This window comes from Corapipo altera, unplaced genomic scaffold, assembly GCF_003945725.1.
Source record: "Corapipo altera isolate COAL_440 unplaced genomic scaffold, ASM394572v1 61411, whole genome shotgun sequence".
In the NCBI taxonomy this organism is placed as follows: Eukaryota; Metazoa; Chordata; class Aves; order Passeriformes; family Pipridae; genus Corapipo; species Corapipo altera.
In genome coordinates, this window is record NW_020884875.1 from 21,261,780 (window position 1) to 21,282,401 (window position 20,622).

The window sequence follows — 20,622 nt, forward strand, 5'->3', positions numbered from 1 at the left end:
GAGAGGGAGAGAGGGAAAGGGAGAGAGAGAGGGAAAGAGAGAAAGGGAGAGGGAGAGAGGGAGGGAGAGAGAGAGGGAAAGAGAGAGAGAGAGAAAGGGGGAGAGAGATGGAAAGAGGGAGAGAGAGAAAGAAAGAGAGAGGGAGAGAGAAAGAGAGAAAGAATGAAAGAGGAAGAAGAAAAGGGAATTTAAAAGAAAATCTTGAAGGAAAGAGAAACAAGAAGAAAAGAGGAATATGATAGGGAAAGGAGAAATAATGGGAAAAAGGAAAAGGATAAGGAAAAAAAGGGGACAAGTGAAGAAGAAACAAAGAAGAAAAGGAGAGTAAAAAATGAAGAGGAATGAGGACTGAATAAGGGAAAGGGGAAAGAGAAGGCCCTAGAAGAAGAAAGAGGAAAAGAAAGAGAAAAAGGGAAACAAAAAAGGTGAGGAGAGGAGAAACAGAAGTGAGATAAAGGGAAATGAAGATTTGCCTGTAGCACATTAAATCTGCACAGCCCAGCACCTCAGATGAGCCTGGTCCTTCCTGGTCCAGCCCAAGAATAAGTGCCCTGACACCGCCCGAGTGCTGGAAAAGCACAAGGTGACCTGCCTGCCAGCCAGCGCAGGGCCATGGTCACACTCCTACGTCCCTACAAACAGATTCCTGGGGCTTGCCTGCCCACATGCCCCAACACAGCTCTCTTGGGCATAGAGGAATTGGAGGCTATCCTGTGCCTCCCTTTCCCACACCATTCACTCGCTGGGGAGAGCCCATCACTTGCTATGGGAGGCTGAGCTGGTTACAGGCTGTTTCCCCTACTCTGTCGTCAGGCCTGACCCAGGTGGACCAGTCTGATCCTGGAGTGCAAGATTGCTCAGCTTTGTCTCAGGACTGGCAGGGTGGGAGCAGAACTGGGGGAGCACAGCAGCTGGAAGCTAACCCTGTTTCTCCTTTCTGCCAGGGGCCCGTGTTGGAAGGAGATCTAAGATGAAGTTATGGGATGTTGTGGCTGTCTGCGTGGTGCTGCTCAACACGGTCTCCACCTTGCCCCTGCCCACCGGTAAGACGCCTCCCAAGGGGTCCCCTTCAGTGATAGAGGGACCTGAAGATGATCTCTCCCCCACCAGCCTGCTGCCTTCCTATGCTGTGCACAGTGACTGTAAGAAACATTCCCCTTTGTAGCAACTGCTGTCTGTCTTGCTAAACCTGCTTCCCTTTGTTCAGGCATCAGGGTGAAGAAAGGTTCCCCGCACTTTCTGCCCCTATTTCTCTCCTGCACAGTGTCACTGGCTTTGGTCTTGTTCCAGCAGCTCCAAACCAAGTCATTCTCCAAAGCTGGGAGTTGGCAATTTCAGTGGCAATGCCCCCCACCCACTCCAGCTCTACCTTCCTGGCAATCTTAAGATCCCTTTGGCTGAAAAACATGGCTAGGTGGGAAAGCTTATTGTACGTAGAGGAGCCGAGAGAAGGATCATACACCTCGCAGGCTCAGGCGCTGTTTCCACACTGCCTCAGCCTCCTCTCCCTGGTCAGACCTGCCAGTGCTATTATTCACTGCCTGTAGCGGGCGCAAGTCCTGCTAGAGGTCGGGCTCCGTGGTGGGAGGCTCTGTACTCATCCTGGAGTGCTGCTGAGCTTCATTAAGTCCTCCTTGGATTCTGATCTCGAAATTAGTGTGTCCGCATGGAAATTTACAGAAGAGTAGCTGTGGCAGGGTTAGGAGCTTGATGCAGAGCAATCCACATGAACTAGCTCACAGTAAGGCAGTTTACAATCCACATGACAGATAATAATGCCTCGCTAATAATAGGTCTCTTACAATAGCAGGTATAGGATTTTCACAGTGGTATGTGAACATTATGCTAACTCTGATGGCTTTTTAAAGAGAGAGTTAATATGACTCAGTAAGAAGTAGCAAAATACTCACATGAATACTGGAGACATTAACTTAGCAAAGGCACAGCTTTAAAGTTGCTTCTTTTGCCCTTGCTCAGCCTTCTCTGTTTAGCCCGTTACAGGATGCAGACAGTATCCAGTAATTGGGATACATTTCCATCTCCTTATCTGGAGGCATCTTCTTTCCCTGCGCCTGCCGCAGCTCCAACAATGGGCAGTCCAGCTCTGTTTTTTTTCTGGGATCAGCCATGCTAACGCAGCATGGAGGCACCAAGCGTGGAATCATATGTCGTGACTTCACTTTGACCCCTTGCAAACACCTATCTCCTCTTCCACAGACACACATCTATGTCCTTCCCCATTTAGTCTTCTCTCTTTCCTTTTCTTGCTAGTGCTTCCCCCTTGCTGGAATCTTGCCTAGGCTACCGCCTCTACATATCACAGCCTAGGCTCCTGCTGCTCACAGACTGGCAGCCCCTGACATCCTTTCAGCCCCTCCGTATGGGGAGGTTGGCCAAAAGTGTTTCCTTCCAGGGCTCCAGCTTGCCAGGATCATGGTGCTATCACACATGGTGATCTTCTTCTCCATGGTGAACAGTGTGCTGGATAAGTGCTGTCCTACAAAAGGCAGTGATCAGCTTTTCAGACCACTGTGCTGTTCCCCTCTGCACAGGCTTGCAGCAGTGCTGGTGACAAGAGCATTAGGGGGAAAGCAGTATCAGTTAGTTTGTAGCTCTGGCAGAAGCTTCAGGGTGGGAGGGCATTAATGCTCCATTTTTCCAGAGTGATAGTATTAGTACAATACTTGCTTTTATCTTGAAACTATTTTCTGGGTATGTGGTTCCTGGTGAGCTGGTTTCTCTGCAGCAGCTCAAGGGGACAGGCAGGAGTAGAGATCCTGTCTGTTCCTAGTGTCCCCAACTTCTCATTGTTGCCGGTTTTGTTTTTTCCTGCAGATTCAGTAAACAAGAAGCAGGAGGAAAGACAATCTATGTTTTACTGCAGTTATGGTAGTATCAATGTACAGCCTCTTCTAGGTGTCTCTGTTTCCTGGGTACAGACATAGGCTTTGCCAAGCAGAGCTGGGTCACAGGTTATTGCCCAGGATAGTAATTTGAAAAAGGGGTGATAGTTTGGTCTCAATCTCTTAACCCTGCAGATCACAAATAGATGGGCCTGGCTACAAGAGAAAAGGAAGGAGTGCTGTTCTTCACAGAGCACTCAGAAACTGAGGAAAACCTAGGGAATTCCTGTGGTCTTTGCATGGCAGCAATTTACACAGCACTCATGCCCAAAAGTCAGAAATTCTTCTCTCCCCTGTGTTGCCAAGTTGGATGAGTCAGGGGAGACCTGCAAAAAAGGGTAGCTGTAAGAGAGAAGTGAAATACTTTGATCCACTTTTACGCTGGTTTTAGTTGATTTGAAAGTGTGTCGTGTCTGGAGAGTGGTCTTCAAACAGCCTGCAAGGCTGATCCTACCCAGGCACATTGCTGCCATCCTGCAGCAGCAGCACTTTGTTCAAGTCACCCGTGTCAGTGTCTTTGACATATTTGTTTCTCTCCACTTACGATTTGGTGGCATGAGCCCTTCAGCATATGAAGGGCATATAATGATGTACACAAGAGGAGTCAATGTCTACACCATTCAGACTTCCCTCTCCACTTTGAGGTTTCTCTTACAAGCACCAGGCAATGAACCACAAGCACAGAGAGTTGCTTGCAGCACCCCAACTGTCTGCTGGTGAACCTACCATGTATTGGTATCTCTGTGGATACTGTTGGTCATCTGCTTTGCTGAAGGCTTTTGCAGGAGGCAGCTCACAAAATGGTGGGAGCACCATCATGACCCATGTTGTCTCAATATGCACAAGGCAGTGTGTAGGCACTGAGCAGGACTGGATACTACCTGCATTCAAAGAGAGGTGCACTGCTGTTCCCTAAAACTGTCCCCTGTGCAGATTGAGGGGAGTGTTTTGTTTCAAGGTGTGCAATTGTCTTATTCCAAAGAGGTTGGATCTCCCACACACCACTCAAATCAGTAGGATTGTGAGATCAAGTCCCTCTCCAAAGGGCAGGCCAAACAACTTGCTGGAGCACAGATCTGGTTCCCAGGCCCTTGACACCTTTTTGTGTTCTCATTTGATAGGATTACTTTCTCTGCAAAGTGCTTTGAGGTCACCTGATATTACCCCATCCCTTTCAGATTAGCTTGAAACCTTCCTTCGTTCCAGGCTCCAGGCAGGGTCCTAACCTCCTGGGCTGATCAGGTGTAATGTGCCGACCTTTGCTGTTTAAGACAGTAATTAGAGATGGCAGAGGACTGCAACTGCAGTCTTCTGCATTTTTAAGTGAACTGGAGGCTGGAGTGGTAGTAGCCTCCATAAATGCAGTGCACTGAAGATGAATCCAGTATTCTTAGGTGTTTGGGCTCCAATGTTCATAGGACAGCTTATTTCTCACAAAACCAAAAAACGAGTGGCTGTAGAGTTTGTAACTATTTCTTTGTTTCCCTTATGCTGCAGTCTGCTGGGGGAAGGACACAATTAGTTTAAATACCAACTACAAACAGAACAAACATAAACCAAATTATTATAAACTAAATACTAAGTCAGCAGCTTCAGAAGCATGACGGTGCAGAGGGAGCCAAACACTCGTTTGACTTTTACACAGTCAAATACATTTTGTAGTTGTTTGATGCTGTATGGACACAATCAACACATATGTGAGGACTGGATTATCCAAAGATCTGCAATATGTTACCTAGTCTCTTGATCAAGTGAGCATCTTTACTGAGAGCTAGTGGTAAATATGTCAAAAGTCACCGCGGGCTTTTCCCTCCTAATTGGAAAAAGACTCCTGGTAGGAGGGAAAGGTGGGGTTTTTGCATCATAACGTCTAAGTTACTGTAAGGCCACTGAATGGTCATTCATTTTTGGAGCTCCTTTGGTATATACATGCCATGGTATATGTGTGTTATACCTCTGTTAAAAATTCTTCCTGCCCCTGCTAAGGGGATTTAATGTTAAGTTACTGCACTTAGCTGCAACTTTATCAACTAACATGGAAAGTTTCTAGAATAAACAGTAACATTGTAGGGCTCTTTAAAGCAAAAACAGAATTAAATTATGCTTCCAACTGAATGGACTTTCCTTCCCTAAAATATTTATTAGGCGCATTCAGTGTTATGAACTACAACTCTCATGTTTCTGTCCAGGCTTTCCTGCTCAACACACCTGTGGTGTGGCATATGTGCTTTAGCCTAAGACACACAGAAGCTACAGAGGTAACCTGTCTGTGCACGGTAAATCCAATGCATCGCAGAGGTATCAGCTGCACCAAGCAGGTGCCACACATGTCGTTTGATCTCTGTGTGTCCAGCACAGCTGGTGCATCCAGCATAGCTGGTGCATCCAGCCAGTGTCAGGCCCCTGTCCCCAAGCCAGCATATATATAGTGAAGTTTATTTGCCTGGGATACCCAAGTTATCTTGGCATTTAGAAATCTCAAGTATTCAAGTTTGTCTGTTCATGGGCAAAATCCTAGGAAAAGAAAGAACAGGATGGGTCTAGTTAAATTCAGAGGCATGTAGCCACAGAAACAAATTTCTCTACAGTCTCAGATATAAATATTGAATATACTAAGGTGAAGAGTATTCTGCAGCTTAAGGAGGGAACTATTGAAATGCAAGATAGTATGATTTTATTCTCAATTCGAGTTATCCTTTGTTGCAAGTTTTATTTCTTTGATGCTTTTTAAGTTAGGAACCTCAAAAATTTACCAGTAAAAGTGTGGATCCTTTTAGACATCATACAGGTGTTTATTGATAGATAACATACCTGAGCATGCTTTTCTTGGTCATCTTTCATAAGCCTCTTTAGTACACTTTGGAAACCCCCATGTTTAGGGTCTGCAGATAAAGAGCTTCAAAAGCTTCCATGAAAGGCTAAAGAACTCAGCTGTGTGAAGTATTCATCAGACTATTACTGAACTTGATGGGGGCAGATGGGGTAGCAGAAGATCCTCAGATTGATAGGTTGTAATGTCTTTGTAAATTATACTGCTCCTGATTAGGACTGCACAAAGTTTTAAAATATTTAAAGTTACAGAGGCTTCAAGAAGCCATTGGGTCATTGAGTCCCACCCTCTACAACCTCAGATCTTCAGAAGGGGATTTCTAGTGCAAATACCCAGTCTTCATTCTCCACACACACTGTCAAGAAACTGCAACATAAAACTTGTTGTATATAAGGCCAAACCCTACATAACTACATTCATTGTGGATTCTCATATTTCTGAGGTAATCAGCTAATGACAAGAAATAAAGAACGAATACAAAATACTGCAGCATAGCCACATTCAGGATCATCAGTCATCTAAATAGGCCACTGACACATTAGCGCTGGTAGAGTGGTTGACACTGCAAAGCCATCATTTTTACAAAACCAGCTGAAGTTTCTGATCAAGTAGTATGGTAAAGCAAACCAAAGGAATGATTTCAATGGTTCTTGGATATTGAGTCCTGATTACAAAGAGAAGAAAGAGAAAAGATCAAAAATATTTATCTGAGATAGGTACAAAAAAAAATTAAGATACAAAATATATATTAGAATACTTTTTTTTAAGATCAAGGACATCAAGTTAATTATGTGAGGCATTTCATGTATCAACATTCTTTTTAAGAAATAAAGCTACTTGTATGAACTAGCAGGCTAGGCTGTATGTATTGGTACAGCACTTAAACTGAAACCTGCAGGTATGTTTCTTAGAAGTCTTTGGGACTTATACAAATGCTTCAAAGATTACTGAATAGGCATAGTCTTGAAAATGAGCAAACACTGAAATCCATGAATTTGTTTTCCTGCTGGGATGGGCAGTGTTACAGCAGTATGCCAAAACTTCTCAGGTGGCGTGTTCTCATGTATTTACAGGCAAGCTTGTCATATCCCCTCTAACTAACAACCTATGTACAAACACCTGAACTATCTCTGCTCCCATTCCAATCATATAGAAGATTTCTTTGGCAAAATCAGCCATTTCTCAGGAAATTTCTGGCAGGGAGGGAGTATCCAGTGGAGCAGCTAGGAAGGAGCTTGCTCTTCTGAGCACTCTCCAGTGCTGTCTGGCAGGTTGTGGTCCACGCTTCGCAACACGAGACCTTCTGCATCAGAGTACAGAGCACCTGACCTAGAGCCAGGGACTGATTATTATAAAATTAACAACAGCATTTTTCAATCTGCAGTATCAAAACCTTCTCTGTTGTTCTTCTCATAAAGACATGGAAATGCAGGTAGGGAAAGGAAACAATGGAAGAACACGTCATTTATAGATCAGATCAAATCTGATAAAAGTGCATATTATCACAAGAGAAACATCAGCCATGGTTTTGCCTGGACAGCTCTGCTTTACTGCCCCAGGGAAGAGACTGGAATACGGTCTCTTCAGGGTCCCTTTCTCCTGCTTTGCTACCTGTGCTTATTCTTTGGGAACACCCCTAAAACCCAATGAGAGATGCTTTGTAAGAGCACAGGCAGCCCAGTAAGAGCTGCTGTTACTGACTTAGGCATGCTCTTTCCATTTAGTGAACTGGGACTAAAGAGGGGCTGGTTTACTGATGTGGGGTTTTACTCATGTCATGTGAGGGCTGAGCTGGATCATTTCTGCACCAGGGATGCTGAAGATAATTTCTTATTACTACTATCGGTATTTTTTCCATTAAAACCTTTGTACCATGCCTGTTAGCTAGCTGTGTGTGTTCTTGGTAACAGAGGTCACAGGTTTTTGGGTCCTGCTCATACATACTCATTTGAGGCCCTTGCAGGATTTGAGGCTCTCATTTAATGAAATATTAAGTGTAAACTCAATTACACTGGAAGCTGGATATTTACTCAGCATAGTATGGATTTGGAGGGATACAAGGGGCACATACAACAGGTATGTGTCTTGCCGAGGTTTGGCTCCTGCTCAATAAGTGGCTTCAGTCAGGGCACTGCTAGTTTTTCTTTTTCCCCCTTGTGCTGTAACTTCTTCTGATACAGAGGTGCTTGTGGATGCTCATGTACTCACACCACCCTATTTGATAAGGCCCTAGTGCAGACAGGCTCCTGACAGTGCCAGCAGGAGGTGCCACAAAACCTCAGGAGCAACTGCTGAAAAGTCACCTGCTCTGTGGTGCCTCAGAGCTGGTGTTTCAAAGCTCTGTATCAGGGGTAAGACCACATCCTTCTGTTGTTCCTCTGCTGCTTTACTGCCCGGTGAAACACTCCTTTGCCCACCCCAGAGAGGCCAGAGGAGGGGGTGGACACAGAGGAATGTAGCCCACCAGTGAGCAGGATCCTGTGAGCAACCCGTCTGGACTGAGTGAAGAACAAGGAACTCTCATGGACAGGTCAGCTTGCAAGGCAACTTCCTCTGCTTCACTCAGTTCATCTGACCTTGCTGTTTCCCCCTGCTCTCAGGGACTTCCTACAGCTGTCAGCAATTACGATGGTTCTGTTGTTTCCCCCCTTTCTTCTCTTGGTGGAAACCAGCATTTCTACCTGCAAGAAAGCAGGCAAAGAACAGGAGGGGAGGCACTGCCAAGCATGGCAGTGTGACAATGCAAAGGACTCTGTGGATTTGTCATTATGACCAACACTTGGGAAGCAGCAGGGTTAACTAGTGAGCTGCTAACACAAAACTTGACTGCTCCATCAGGGGCAAGCACATCAGAAAGGTGGATTCTACCTCATCGTACCTAAGTGGCATGAGTGTCCCTGGAGTCATCCACCAGGTTACTTAGCACTCTGCCTTGATGAGAGACAAGTGACACCAGTGAGAGGCTCCATTTCTAAGAGCTCTCTGAGTCTGAGAAGAGAATGCAGCATGGGAGCTGTGTGGGCTGGGAGTGAGGTAGTGATACAGAGCTGTATTAAACATTTAAAGATGAGCTGACCCTGCTGTGTTTGATGCTCTGTTTCCTAATGGATACAACCACCTGGTTTCCATTTCACTTTTAGCCCCATGGACTTTCATGCAAGGCATGAAAGCAAAGTCATGCTTCAGAGGTAGTATTTTAATTTAATTGTTTACATACTGGAAATCTTTCAGTAGAACTATTTTCTATACCTACCTTTGCTTTGATGCCTGCATATAATAGGCTTTGGATTTTTTATGAAAAATATTTAATTTTCAATAAAATAAATGGTTTATTCCCACCACAGTTGGTGTTCTTTTACTTTGCATAGCAGAATGATCATCACATTAGTAATTTTAACTTGGCTAAGGTTGGATTTCTGCAAGTAGGTTACTCCAAATCTCTCCTAAAGTACGTCCTTGTGGTGTGAGATAGAGAGATTCTGTGTTCAGACAGGCCATGTCCACTATAGTAAGTACCTGAAAACAGTACTAGAAAGCGTGCTAAATGCAAAAATAATTATTGAATAAATGGTATAACAAAGTAGTCTTCATAAGTAACAAAAAAATGAGAATGATTCACTGCACTGACTGTTAGATACACACTAGTTGACTACTTCCCGGTAGCAAATGGCCTAAGAGGAAATGTCTTTGTGAATGTAACATTGGAGGAAACTTAAAAAATAACCAGGGAAGAAAGGAATTAAGAAGGTCCCAGATTAAAGTACTAGAACTGCTTTGAAAAAGGGCCATTTGATCCTAGTGCAGATCTGGATCTGAATTTTCTAAATATTGCTTACCATTGTAATGAGCTGGATTAAACCCCTGGAACTTTGAAACAGTACTTTAGAGTCTGAATGCTGTTGTTCGAACTTCTTTAATTGAAAGACTGTGCTTTAGTTAAAGATCCTTGTAATTTAATTAAATGTTTAGTCTGATGTTTTGATGTGGTAGCTATACACTGCCATAAATGCATGCATAAAAGCTACAATCTAAAAGAAAAATTTTATGTTTGTATACCTTTTTGACTTCTATTACACCACTATAACTCAGGAGATGCAAAGTGCCAAATGATGTGGCATTGATGTGATTATATTTTCCTGAGATCCGTATGGAAAACTATTCTATAAAGCATGGTTTTAAATAACTTAAAATGAGATCATGAGAGTTGAAATTAATTAAAATTGAATGAGAGTTTTATGAGACATAAAAAAAAAAAAAAAAAAAAAAAAAAAAAAAAGGAAAATCCACCTCATAGGATTTAAGCTTTTAAGCTTTTCTTGACCATAAGAGACAGCATGGTTAGAAGAGACTGTAGTTAGTCTTTTAAATCCATAACCAGGCACCAAAATCAGTAACTGGATTCTTTTTCTCAGAAACTGAAGATCCATCTGTTCCCACTGAAATCAATTTGTGGTCAAGTAGAGGCAGAGAGTTTCTTGCTCTACCATGCTGTGTTACGCCACTGCGTGTGGGGGACTATTTGGCTTGATAGTGAAATCAAAGGAATATTTGTACAAGATGTAATTGTGATCACATTTAAACAGACAGAAATAAATTTACATTTTTACTTAATGGAGACTGTTTTTTTGAGAACGGGATGAGTTTGGTTTGGATATTCATTTCAACCCATTTTATGTAGAAGTCTATCAGAGCACTGTATAATTTAGTGTCCTAAAAAGCCCAGGGATCAGATCCCAGTCCTGCCATCACATGATGTCTTTAATTAACTGGAAACACAAAGGCAGGCTCTGGGGAGTTGCAGAGGGGAAGATGCCCAGAGGAAGTCACATTTCTCTGCATGCCCAAAGCAGAACACTGGGATGGCTTTCTGCAGGGGCTGGTGGGGAAGTGCCATGGCTGTTTGGCTTCAGGATCCTACACTCATGCATGCTGCCAGCTCTTCCTGTGCTCAGGGAACAGTGACTGTGTTGGGGATGGGCAGATCAAAACTTCAGGTTCCAGAGAGCATCAGTGAGGTGAGAATTTCAGTTTGTGTTACAGAGGGATGTTCCTAACCTGGGAGACTGGTCTATGATCTGACTGTGTCCTAAATGTTCAGAAAGCAAGCAAACAGCTTGCAAGCAGCAAGGAAAAGACGCACATATTCTTGTGTTGGTTGTTCTTATGTTTCATTTTTTATTGTTTTTAAATTAGTTTTTAAATTAGTATTTTAAATGAGCCTTATTGTTTCTCTTTTTGACTCCTGATATTCTTGACATCTGGTACTCACCAACTCTGTCCCCAGCCTGATCACTCTACTGGATTTCCATGTGTATCTGTCTTGTGACTTTTCACTCTTTGCTGTTTTATTAATTTTTCTGGTCATGGTAGAAACCCCTCACAGATCAAGAGTCCCGTTTCAGCTTGACATGGGAGACAGAGAAGGTGCCCAGAGGCAGACTGGCACATGAACTGCCATCAATACCCACCACTCTTGATTCTCTGGCCCTAGAAAACAGTCTCGTGCTCTGGTTGCAACCAGAAGAAAAGGCTCTCTCTTCTCCTGCCTGGGTGGTCAGGTCCTTGGCACGGCACTGAAAGAGGGAGCATGGAAACAAGGTGCAGAAGAGTGACCTGAATGGAGCAGGACAGACAGGGTGGCTGCAGTTGCCACAAGTACTGCTGCCTACCTGTTACAACCCACACCAGAAAAAGAGGAGGGGGGTAACCCAGATTCTTATCAATAATTCCCTTGGGGTGGATTAGAGTGAAATGACACTGAATAATCAGTGTCTGAAAACATATATTAGTAAGGTTTATTTTAACAATTTTGTATCAACAGGTATGCTAGCATTTTGGGTGTTGTCATATAACAATGTGACAGAGAGATAACCTTTGGGGGGTAGAAAATGCATAAATCATTAACCGTTTCAGTCTCTGACACTACCCCAGGATCCTACCAGAGGCTTGCTAGCAAAAGCATCTGCACATGTCCACACACAGACTGCCTCCAAGGTACTTCCCTAGGGAGCCAGACAGTCAGGAAACAGCTTTCAGAATTGTGACATAAAACCCAAATGAAACCACATTACTTCGTTCTAGTCTTGTGAGTGATCATGGCACCATAGTTTAAGTGGGGAGCTCAGCCTGTCACACTACCCCAGTGGGGTCTGTGAGTCATTCTCCCACACAGTGAACAAGACACAGAGAGGCCATGTGTTCCCTGAGGCAGGATTTTACATTTCCAGGACATACATTTCTTTCCTTTGGGAAAGACCTGCCTTGAGGTGCATCATATGTATGAGACAAGTTTTGCAAACTTGTATGGAGCAGATGCTGCTCTGGGCTATCCTATCTTGTCCCATCCCATCCTGTACCATCCCGTCTGATCCTGTACTGCCCCCTCCCATTCTGTCCTGTCATAGGTGACTTTTGATTTTTAAATTCTAATTCCTTCACACCCTGGAGCCTGGGGCCAGGGACTACTGCTCAGAGATCTTTACTGCACTTATTCCATAATATCTGAGCATTTTCTTCTGGCACGTTGCACAATGTGACAGGCATCTGTCATGTGTTTGTTTTCTCAGCTTTTCCATTAGAAGGCAAGTGTTGTCAGTAAACCAGTTTGTTTTGAAAAAATGTGTGTGTATAATTAGGTGTATTTGTGTGTGTGTGTGTGTATGTGTAAATGCAACACACATACACATACATGCAAACTGTGTATCTGCTTCTCCTAGGGGTGTGAAATCCCCACAGAAAGCTCTGTTTGCTGTACAGTCAAGTCAGCGCAGTCCATGCGGTATGAGAGAAGCAAAGCTGTTGTGAGACTATAAACATTTTCTAAACAATATTGCAGACAGAGGAGTAACAAAATATTCCTCAATGGAGTGGCTTTATTCAGGTTATGATACCAAGATAGCCTCGTGAGTACAGTGATGTTCCCTGGCCACAGAATTTGTCCCGGCACCCCCATTGCTCCTAGCAGCACTTACCACAGTGCAGAGACCAAACAAGTGCTCAGCATGTAGTGTCTGTGGTGCTGAGAGGCCTCAGCATCCCTGGAGCACATCTAGCAAGTACCCATCAGCATGAGGAGGTCCTGCTGCCAGCCTTCTCCACCTTCCCTTCTGTCCATTAGCCTTTTGTACTGTTTAGTCCTTGGTCAGTGGTTATTGCTTATTCATGTGTGATGTCTGGTGGTAGCTTCCTTAGCACTTACCTCTACTGCCTTGTTTCAACCCATCACACCTGGTGTCAGTGCTGGTGTTTCCACTTGATTGCTCCAGGTCCTATTTCAGCAGGTTCTTGCAGCATTTTAGAAGGTTCTAAGACTTCACAGTCATTGGACAGCTGACTATACCTACTGAGTCAGGACTGGCACCTAGGCGTAGGACTAAAGCAAGTTTCCCTTCATTCCTGGTTGTCAAAGTTTCCTCCAGACTCCTATGACCCTCTTCTAGAGAGTGTTTGTAGTCACACTGATTACTCTGATTCACTAAGCAGCAGAAAATCAGTTGATTGCAGGGGTTGGAGGTGTTCCTAAGACAGTGCTAAATTATGGAAGCAAGTTTGGGGTACCTTGTCAGTGCAGTGTAAAGCTGCCAAAAGAGCATCACTGCTCTGTTCAGGACTAGTTTGGGGCTCCACAGGCAGAGGGGGTTGTTGCTTATAGAAACCTGCAAAATCTCACTGAGTAGACCAATAATGCAGCTACCATTGTGTTGATGTGGTGTATCCATATAACCTGTAACAGCACATGTTGTAGGTGGGCAGACACTGACAAGGACCAAGAGGTCCAACACATTTTCTCAAGGGGAGCTCTGTGGTCACTGTTCCCACCAGTTTCCTTATATCACCTTTTATCACCCTACTATCATGCCTTTTGTCTCCTCTGGTGATATAATCTCCAAATACTGGGGATCACTGCAGGAGTCCTATTGATAGATTTGAATATCTTTAGGGGATAATTTCCAATTCCCTGGGCTAAAAGGAAAGTCCACCCTGGAGACAGAAAATTTGAATTCGTCTTACTCATAGTGCTGGCATTCTTCCCAGTGAGTTTCCCAGGTATCTCCTGGTGTTGCAACAAGGGATGAGCTGAGCAGGGATACCCAGCTCCATCAGACACAGCTTGGAACAGTTCTTGCATGGTTTGTGTTAGAGCCTCAATGAGATTAGCAGGGTGAGTCATGCCGTCATAGACCCCATTTTCTGGGGGTGCATCTAGCCCACGCGTGTAGGTTGGGTTCTTCTAGCTGGATACACTGTTGGATTGCTTACTTGGTCTGCTTTTTACCTTACTACTCCCATCTTCTGTAGTGTTGACACCTCATGCCTGCATTAGCAGCATTGCATGGGGTTCTTCTGTGGTGTGATTCCTCCACCTGAACTGTCATGTCACTCACTGCACAAAATGCTCTCCCTCTGTAGCATTAAATCCCTTGGTGCAGCTGGGGCAGTGATCACCAGGATAGATGTCAGTGTGGGCTTTTAGCAGGGGCACATTCCACCACATGGGCTTTTCCTCCTCTTATCTACCACACCCCAGTGTATACTTGGATTGGCTTGGGCAGGACAGTGCTTGAATCCTATAGCTGTCAGATTAGTATTTAGCCAAAGTAGACTCCTGCATGTAGCACTCTCACAGGGGTAGGTGGTATTTTTGCATCTGAATTGCAAGCAGTTTAAATGAGGTGTGCCTAGTTGGATTGTTGTCTCTTCAGGGAATCCACAGTTTCGTTTCTCCCTTCTTAGGTGAGGGACACTTACTCCCCTCACTGCACTGGCAGTGTACCAAGCTTGAGATAAGTATGAGGCTGAAGGCTGCAAAAAAGAACCTCCACATATAGGTTGATTTTCCCTGTGAAATTCTCCTGTCCCCTTCCTGATGGTTGACCACTGCATGCACTTCGTTCATATGCTTCCCTGACTGTTGTGTTTCACTCTCCATAGCCAAGGTGTCATTGTGTCCTGCTGTGGCTACAAGGGTTGGGCTGGGAACATGTAACAGAGGTGTGGGCTGGGGGAATGTCCCAGTAGTGTCAGAGGGGAAAATTGAAGGTGAGAGTGGAGAATGGCACAGCTAGAGCCATCTCCTCAGGATTACATCCTTCCCTTATTGGGTTATGAACTAAGAAACCTAGTTTCTGGATAAGAAATCTAGAAACTACTCAGTCCCAGAGCAACAAGTGCCTTCTGCCAACTCCTCTCCATCTGTATCTGTGCAGGGCCAAACTTGTACTTCAGCAGTGAGGGTTAGGTCAGCTCCATGTCAGTCATCTCTTTTGACTGAGTCTAACAACAGGCCTTCCCCTCCTTCTAGCTCACATATCACCTTGACATGGATCTTGCTCAGCAGGGCAATATTCATATGGTGTAGGCAGACCAGCCTGTTCTGCAACAGAGCTGAGTGGCGCATCCAATGGACACATCCATCCAAGCAACCTCCCCCAGTAGATATGGCTCACAGTGGATATTTTGATCGCTGCTACAGAAACAATGACAGAGGAGTGCAAGAAGGTTGCACTTACCACTGGTGCCGCAGGAATATGGGGCTGGGTGCAGGGCCCTGCCTTGTTCAAGTTTCACATAACTGTATAGATAGCAGCCATCCCTCCTTCATGTCTTTGGACAGCCACTGATCTGTGAGATTGTTGTCTTTAGCATGGATATCTGTAAAACTAAGTATAATTCACTTTTTTCAGTTCCCAACTCTACAGTTCCCACTTCCCTTGTGTCATCCTCATTATGTGAAGTTACAAGATTTCCAGTCTTCATTATCACCATTCTAAACTATTTTGCTGGATCCACCCATGAAAAACTGTATACTTATGATCTGTTGATGTTTTGCTTTAGTGGGAGGCCTCTTGGGCGGGGCTGCTTCAGGTAGTGATCCGTGTTCCTCCTTATGTGCAGATGCACTCTGTTTCAGCAGGTTTTTGCACTGACTGAGTTAAGATCCTACTGCCTCTGTATTTGGTGCTTCTACTGACAAGATGAATGTGCACCTTTGCTAGACAATGGGAGGCAGCCTCCTCTCTCCTGCTAACAGAGTCCATGCCACCACGTGTGAGCTGGGTACATGTGTTGCCTGGTCACCCATCAGGGCTCTTGTTTACGGTGCTCATTAGGGAAATGTGCTGCTGAGCCTTTGCCTAAGGAGCTGTTCCTGCCTCAGTAGGAACCTCCACTTGGTGGGAGCCTTCATGGCTTAGTGAAGGTACCAGGCCCTAGCCAGGTGCACTGCATTGGATATGGCCTCTCTCCGTGTTTGCAGTTCCTGCAATATTTGTACAAGTCCTAGAGATGGACTTCCCTTGTGTGCAGGGCCAGAGTGATACTGGTCTTTTATGTGTTAGGTTCTTAGGAGTTAAAGACGTAAAGAAGCTTTCTCTTAGGTCTTACTGCAAAGGAAGCAAGTCCTCAAGTCTTAATTTTCAGCACAGTGAATGAGAAAAAAAAATCCTCCTTAAAGAGGTTCATTCTGCTTGTATCAAAACATTTCATTGACTTCATCATATGGTTTACTTGAATAATTTATCACTGATAGAACATCTATCAGCTGAAAAATTAAATAAATTAAAAAATAATTTTTTGTAGAAAGAAAATGTATTAATAACATTTACCTTGAAAATTGAAATAATCTTCTATTCTGACCTATTTCTACTCAGCCTAATCAGCATTTTGTGATACAAAATACTTACATGAGACATTTTTCAAAAGCTCTGAAAATAATTATCCTCCAGCAGCAGTAAAAAGCCAGGCATTCAGCCAGGAATAATATCTCAGCCTGGTACCCCAGGAAATTCCTCCTTCTGTCATGTCAACCTTATTGAAGGGTGGCTTTGGCAATACTAACTGCTGCTGGTGTGAAAAGACAACAATTAACAATTATAATCACAAAATTGCTTTAAAGAAACCTCGTCCTTTTCATGCTTTGCTGGGAAGAATCTGTGTCACCTCTCTACAGTGGTTTCATCTACCTATTAACTAATATTCCTATCATGACACGCTTTTCCTTCCCTCAGTTTCAACAGGGCTCATTCAACATTGGAAGATGTGCTGAAGTGCTACCAAGCAACAGCAGACACCTACTGAGATACAAACATACCTCATTTATTTTTCCCCAAATGAGTTTCCATGATGATCTAAACCATCTCAAATAATCCCTGCTGTCTGAGGGTCCTGGGCATGTGCTCTGAAGTGATGGACAGAAAAGCTTGCCTATATGTAATATTTTTGAGCCATGAATAGACAAACTTTATAACAATTGATGTGTGACAAAGTCTTTTCTCTCTTTCCCAAACAGCTAATATGCCAGAGGATTATCCAGATCAGTTTGATGAAGTAGTGGACTTTATTCAAGCCACTATTAAAAGACTGAGGAGGTCACCAGATAAACAGACTCCGATTTTTTCTAGGCGGGAGAGAAACCGTCAAAATGCAGCGACAAACATAGAGAATTCCAGCAAGAAAGGAAGGAGGAATCAAAAGGGCAAAAATCGAGGATGTGTCTTAACAGAAATACATTTAAACGTGACTGACTTGGATTTGGGATATGAAACCAAAGAAGAGCTAATTTTCCGGTATTGCAGTGGATCTTGTGATGCAGCTGAGACCACCTATGACAAAATTTTAAAAAACTTAACCAAAAAGAAAAAACTGGTCACTGACAAAGTGAGGCAAGCTTGTTGCAGACCCACAGCCTTTGATGATGACCTGTCCTTTTTGGATGATAACCTGGTTTACCACATACTGAAAAAACATTCCGCAAAAAGGTGTGGATGTGTCTGACAGCTGCTTGCCAGAGGCGGCGCCAGTTTTCCATTCCTACTACGCTGCAAAGAGAGGGACCAAGGTTCCCAGGGAAATGTCTACTCAGAGTGGAGAAAAAAGGACCAAGAACACAGAATGAGGAGCCTGGGAATGGGGGGACACGAAGCAGAGTAGAAGGATGGAGACTTTTGATATCCTATGGGGATTTAGATAAAAGCTCAGGTGGAGATGCCGATGGATGGATGGTGTGCACGCTACCTTTCCTGTTTGACTCAGTCCACCATCAGTGAGACTCAATCCATGAGGAACGTGCTTAAAAACACAACCCTGCCATACCACGCTGTGTTGTAGTTATACCATGATATACCAGTTATACCAAGAAGCTTAGCAAAGAAGTAGGTTAGGAGTACCTTACTAATCCCCTGTGCCCTCAGCTCTACTGAAAGACACATTGTGCTACTGCTCATTGGAGGGCAGTTCCTGAGTGCTTAGGACAACTCCTAAGCTATAATAAGATTAACCTTGTAGGTAAGATGATATTGGGCAAATATCAGAAAGACCAGGCTCAAGTTTTCACAAAGCAAAACAGTTCTGCTTAGTGGCTAAGTTTGGTTATTTCCATCTTATGTTTCTTCCTTGAGTGCAGGATTTCATTTTTCTGCTACCTATGAAAACAAGTTGAGTTTTTAAGCACTTCTTCCTAGTATAGTAAAAGAAATAACAAGCCCAGCCTACACAAAATGCGTTTTTTTAGGTTTACAAAGGACTAAAGTCACTTGCGTAACTACATTTCTATTTGGTCATTGTGAGTGAGCAGAGACTACTTGATGCAATGCATCCCTTCAGAGACATAAATATACAGAAGATATTTATTGCAATTAAGTTATTATTATTTATTACAGTTCAGTAATGAGTCTCCTTATTTATTAAAGTGTCTTTCAAAGGTGCCAAAGTAGATGGCACTTGGGGATATAGAGAGACAAAGACGTTGGGAACAACGGTCCATGCTTTTGATTGAAAGTGTTAACTTGAATGCAAAAAATCACTTACTTTACCTTTTTTTTCCTTTAAACAAAATCTTGATTATTTTCACAAAAGGTAGTGCCAAAGCCTGCAACCCTTCTTCCTATTTAATAATCCTTTAGCAAATTTCTGCAGTCAAACATGTGCAGGAGCAGCAATGGCTCTGGACGAGTGAGGGTCGCAGAACTTGGCTCGACATTAGCAATTTGTTAGAAAAACTAATTTTAGTCATATTTTAAATGTAGCCACATTTTTTTCTCACACTTTATGCCAACTGACCTCGTATAACTATTGACAAATGGAAAATAATCACATTTAGCCTTATAATTTCTTGTTATATTTATTTAAGCTTTTCCTTCCATATTTCCATATAGAAGAGGTTAAGTTCCTCTTACTAGTTAGCCCTGGATTTAATATAGTCTGCAAGTAAACAGTTGTGTTAAATAACGAGAGTGTTTTGTATAATTTGCTGAAACATTACAGGATTGTACCCATGCAGCAGAACAGTCCGAGTTTCCTTAGGATGAGGGAGGTGGTGCAGCAAAGGTGTTCACACGTGACCGCTAATGCAAGCTCTCATTCTGGAGACATTTTTTGCAAAGGAGCAGGAGTACAGGTCACTAGACATACCTGACAACCGGTGAAGCATCAACTCCCACAAAAACAACATGAAAAAAAATTCCTACTGAAAAAGATGGTCCAACCATTTATCTCATGCATGCAATGGCTCTCCATACTCATTTTGCCCCAGGCCCCTTGGGGCACCACTGAGGAAGGGTCTAGAGGTCAAAAAAGTCCAGAACAGGCATAGAAAGATGCACCAGGTGTATGCCATATAATTCATCCCTGACTTCCGCTGCTTTCCTGGGCGGATGGAGGCTGGCCCCAAAGAACCACCCGCAGGGTCTGTTCTCACACTGCCAGGGAGACACCTTACCCTCCACGCGGCTTGGGAGTGGTGACACCACCAGCACTGGCATGATGTGGGTACTAAAAGCCTGCCAAGCTGAGGGTCAGCTGCGCTGCTATGCAGCTGACAAGTGACAGCGCTCAGAGGTGTGCTTTCCCTGGCCCCAGTTGCTGAAAACAAAACTTGCCCCAAAGCATTTTCTGAGCAGCTTGAAGAGGCTGCAACCAAAGCAAATCTCTATGTTCAAAATACAAAAGGGTAAAGTTTGTGATTTTTTTTTTTATTTTTATTTTTTAGGGTATTTTTTCTTTTTTTTTTTTTTTTTTTGTAGGTTGTTGGTTTTTTGAGGTTTTTTTTTAGTTTTCAGACCTTACTGAAGACAGGAGTGTGCTTCTCTGGATTTTTTTACTTCACCTGCAATTATATGTCTCAGTCATTTGTGTTAATCAACCAAAGTTCTCTACAGACTTTATTTTTGTACAATATTCATTTTATAACTTTTTACAAAATAAAACTCATTTCTATTGTTACCTGGTTGTTGCTTGTGCTTCCCCATTGTACCCCTTCCAAGTTACAGCGTTGCCCAGTTCCCAACAAGCATTAGGTGATGCTGAGAAGCCAGCAAGTCCTCTGCAAAGTGGAGCTTTCTTATCTCACCAATATGTTTAGTGTGGATCTGTAGCTTCTTAGCAGAACATAACGTTGTTGGGTGACTGCAATAACTGACTTCAAAATGCACGGTAAGCAGTGACAGTAATCCACCCAGTGGCAGGCTTGAAGGCTGGGGTTACTCAAGCTGTCCCTTGCCCATATGAGGCTGTAGTGTCTTCATGGTGGCCTTGGCTATGCATGGTCGCTACTCCTTCACTTGGAGGAAATTTGCATTTTGCATTGCTAATCCAGGCGTTACATCAGTTGGACTAAATTCAATCCACTTTGGCAGTTCTTTTTCCTTCATCTTAAAACAGGAAAATAAAACCTGAGGAATTTTTTTCCACCATCATCACGGAAAAGATGAGGACAGGTTTTATGGCTGTGGCCAGTAACATTTTCTCAACTGTTTTGCGTTAAGTGCTGCAATTCCCATCACACATAAGAGCCCATAAACGCACGCAGACTTACAGGGTTCAACGCCGGACTCTGTACTCCTCAGACTTCTACAGAGAGGAAGAGGGAGCATCTGAGCAGCGAGCCAGAGAGCA

The 20,622-nt window shown here is 43.6% G+C and overlaps 1 protein-coding gene across 1 annotated transcript in view; it reads left to right on the top strand.

Annotated features, from left to right (window-relative positions):
* Positions 1–19,950, top strand: part of GDNF (glial cell derived neurotrophic factor) — a 20,917-nt gene extending 967 nt beyond the window's left edge. The window contains exons 2-3 of the mRNA XM_027635342.1: positions 945–1,142; positions 17,021–19,950. Coding sequence (XP_027491143.1) covers positions 971–1,142; positions 17,021–17,505 — 657 coding nt within the window. The 5' untranslated portion in view covers positions 945–970 and the 3' untranslated portion in view covers positions 17,506–19,950. The remainder of the gene's footprint in view (positions 1–944; positions 1,143–17,020) is intronic.
* The last annotated feature ends 672 nt before the right edge of the window (positions 19,951–20,622 follow it).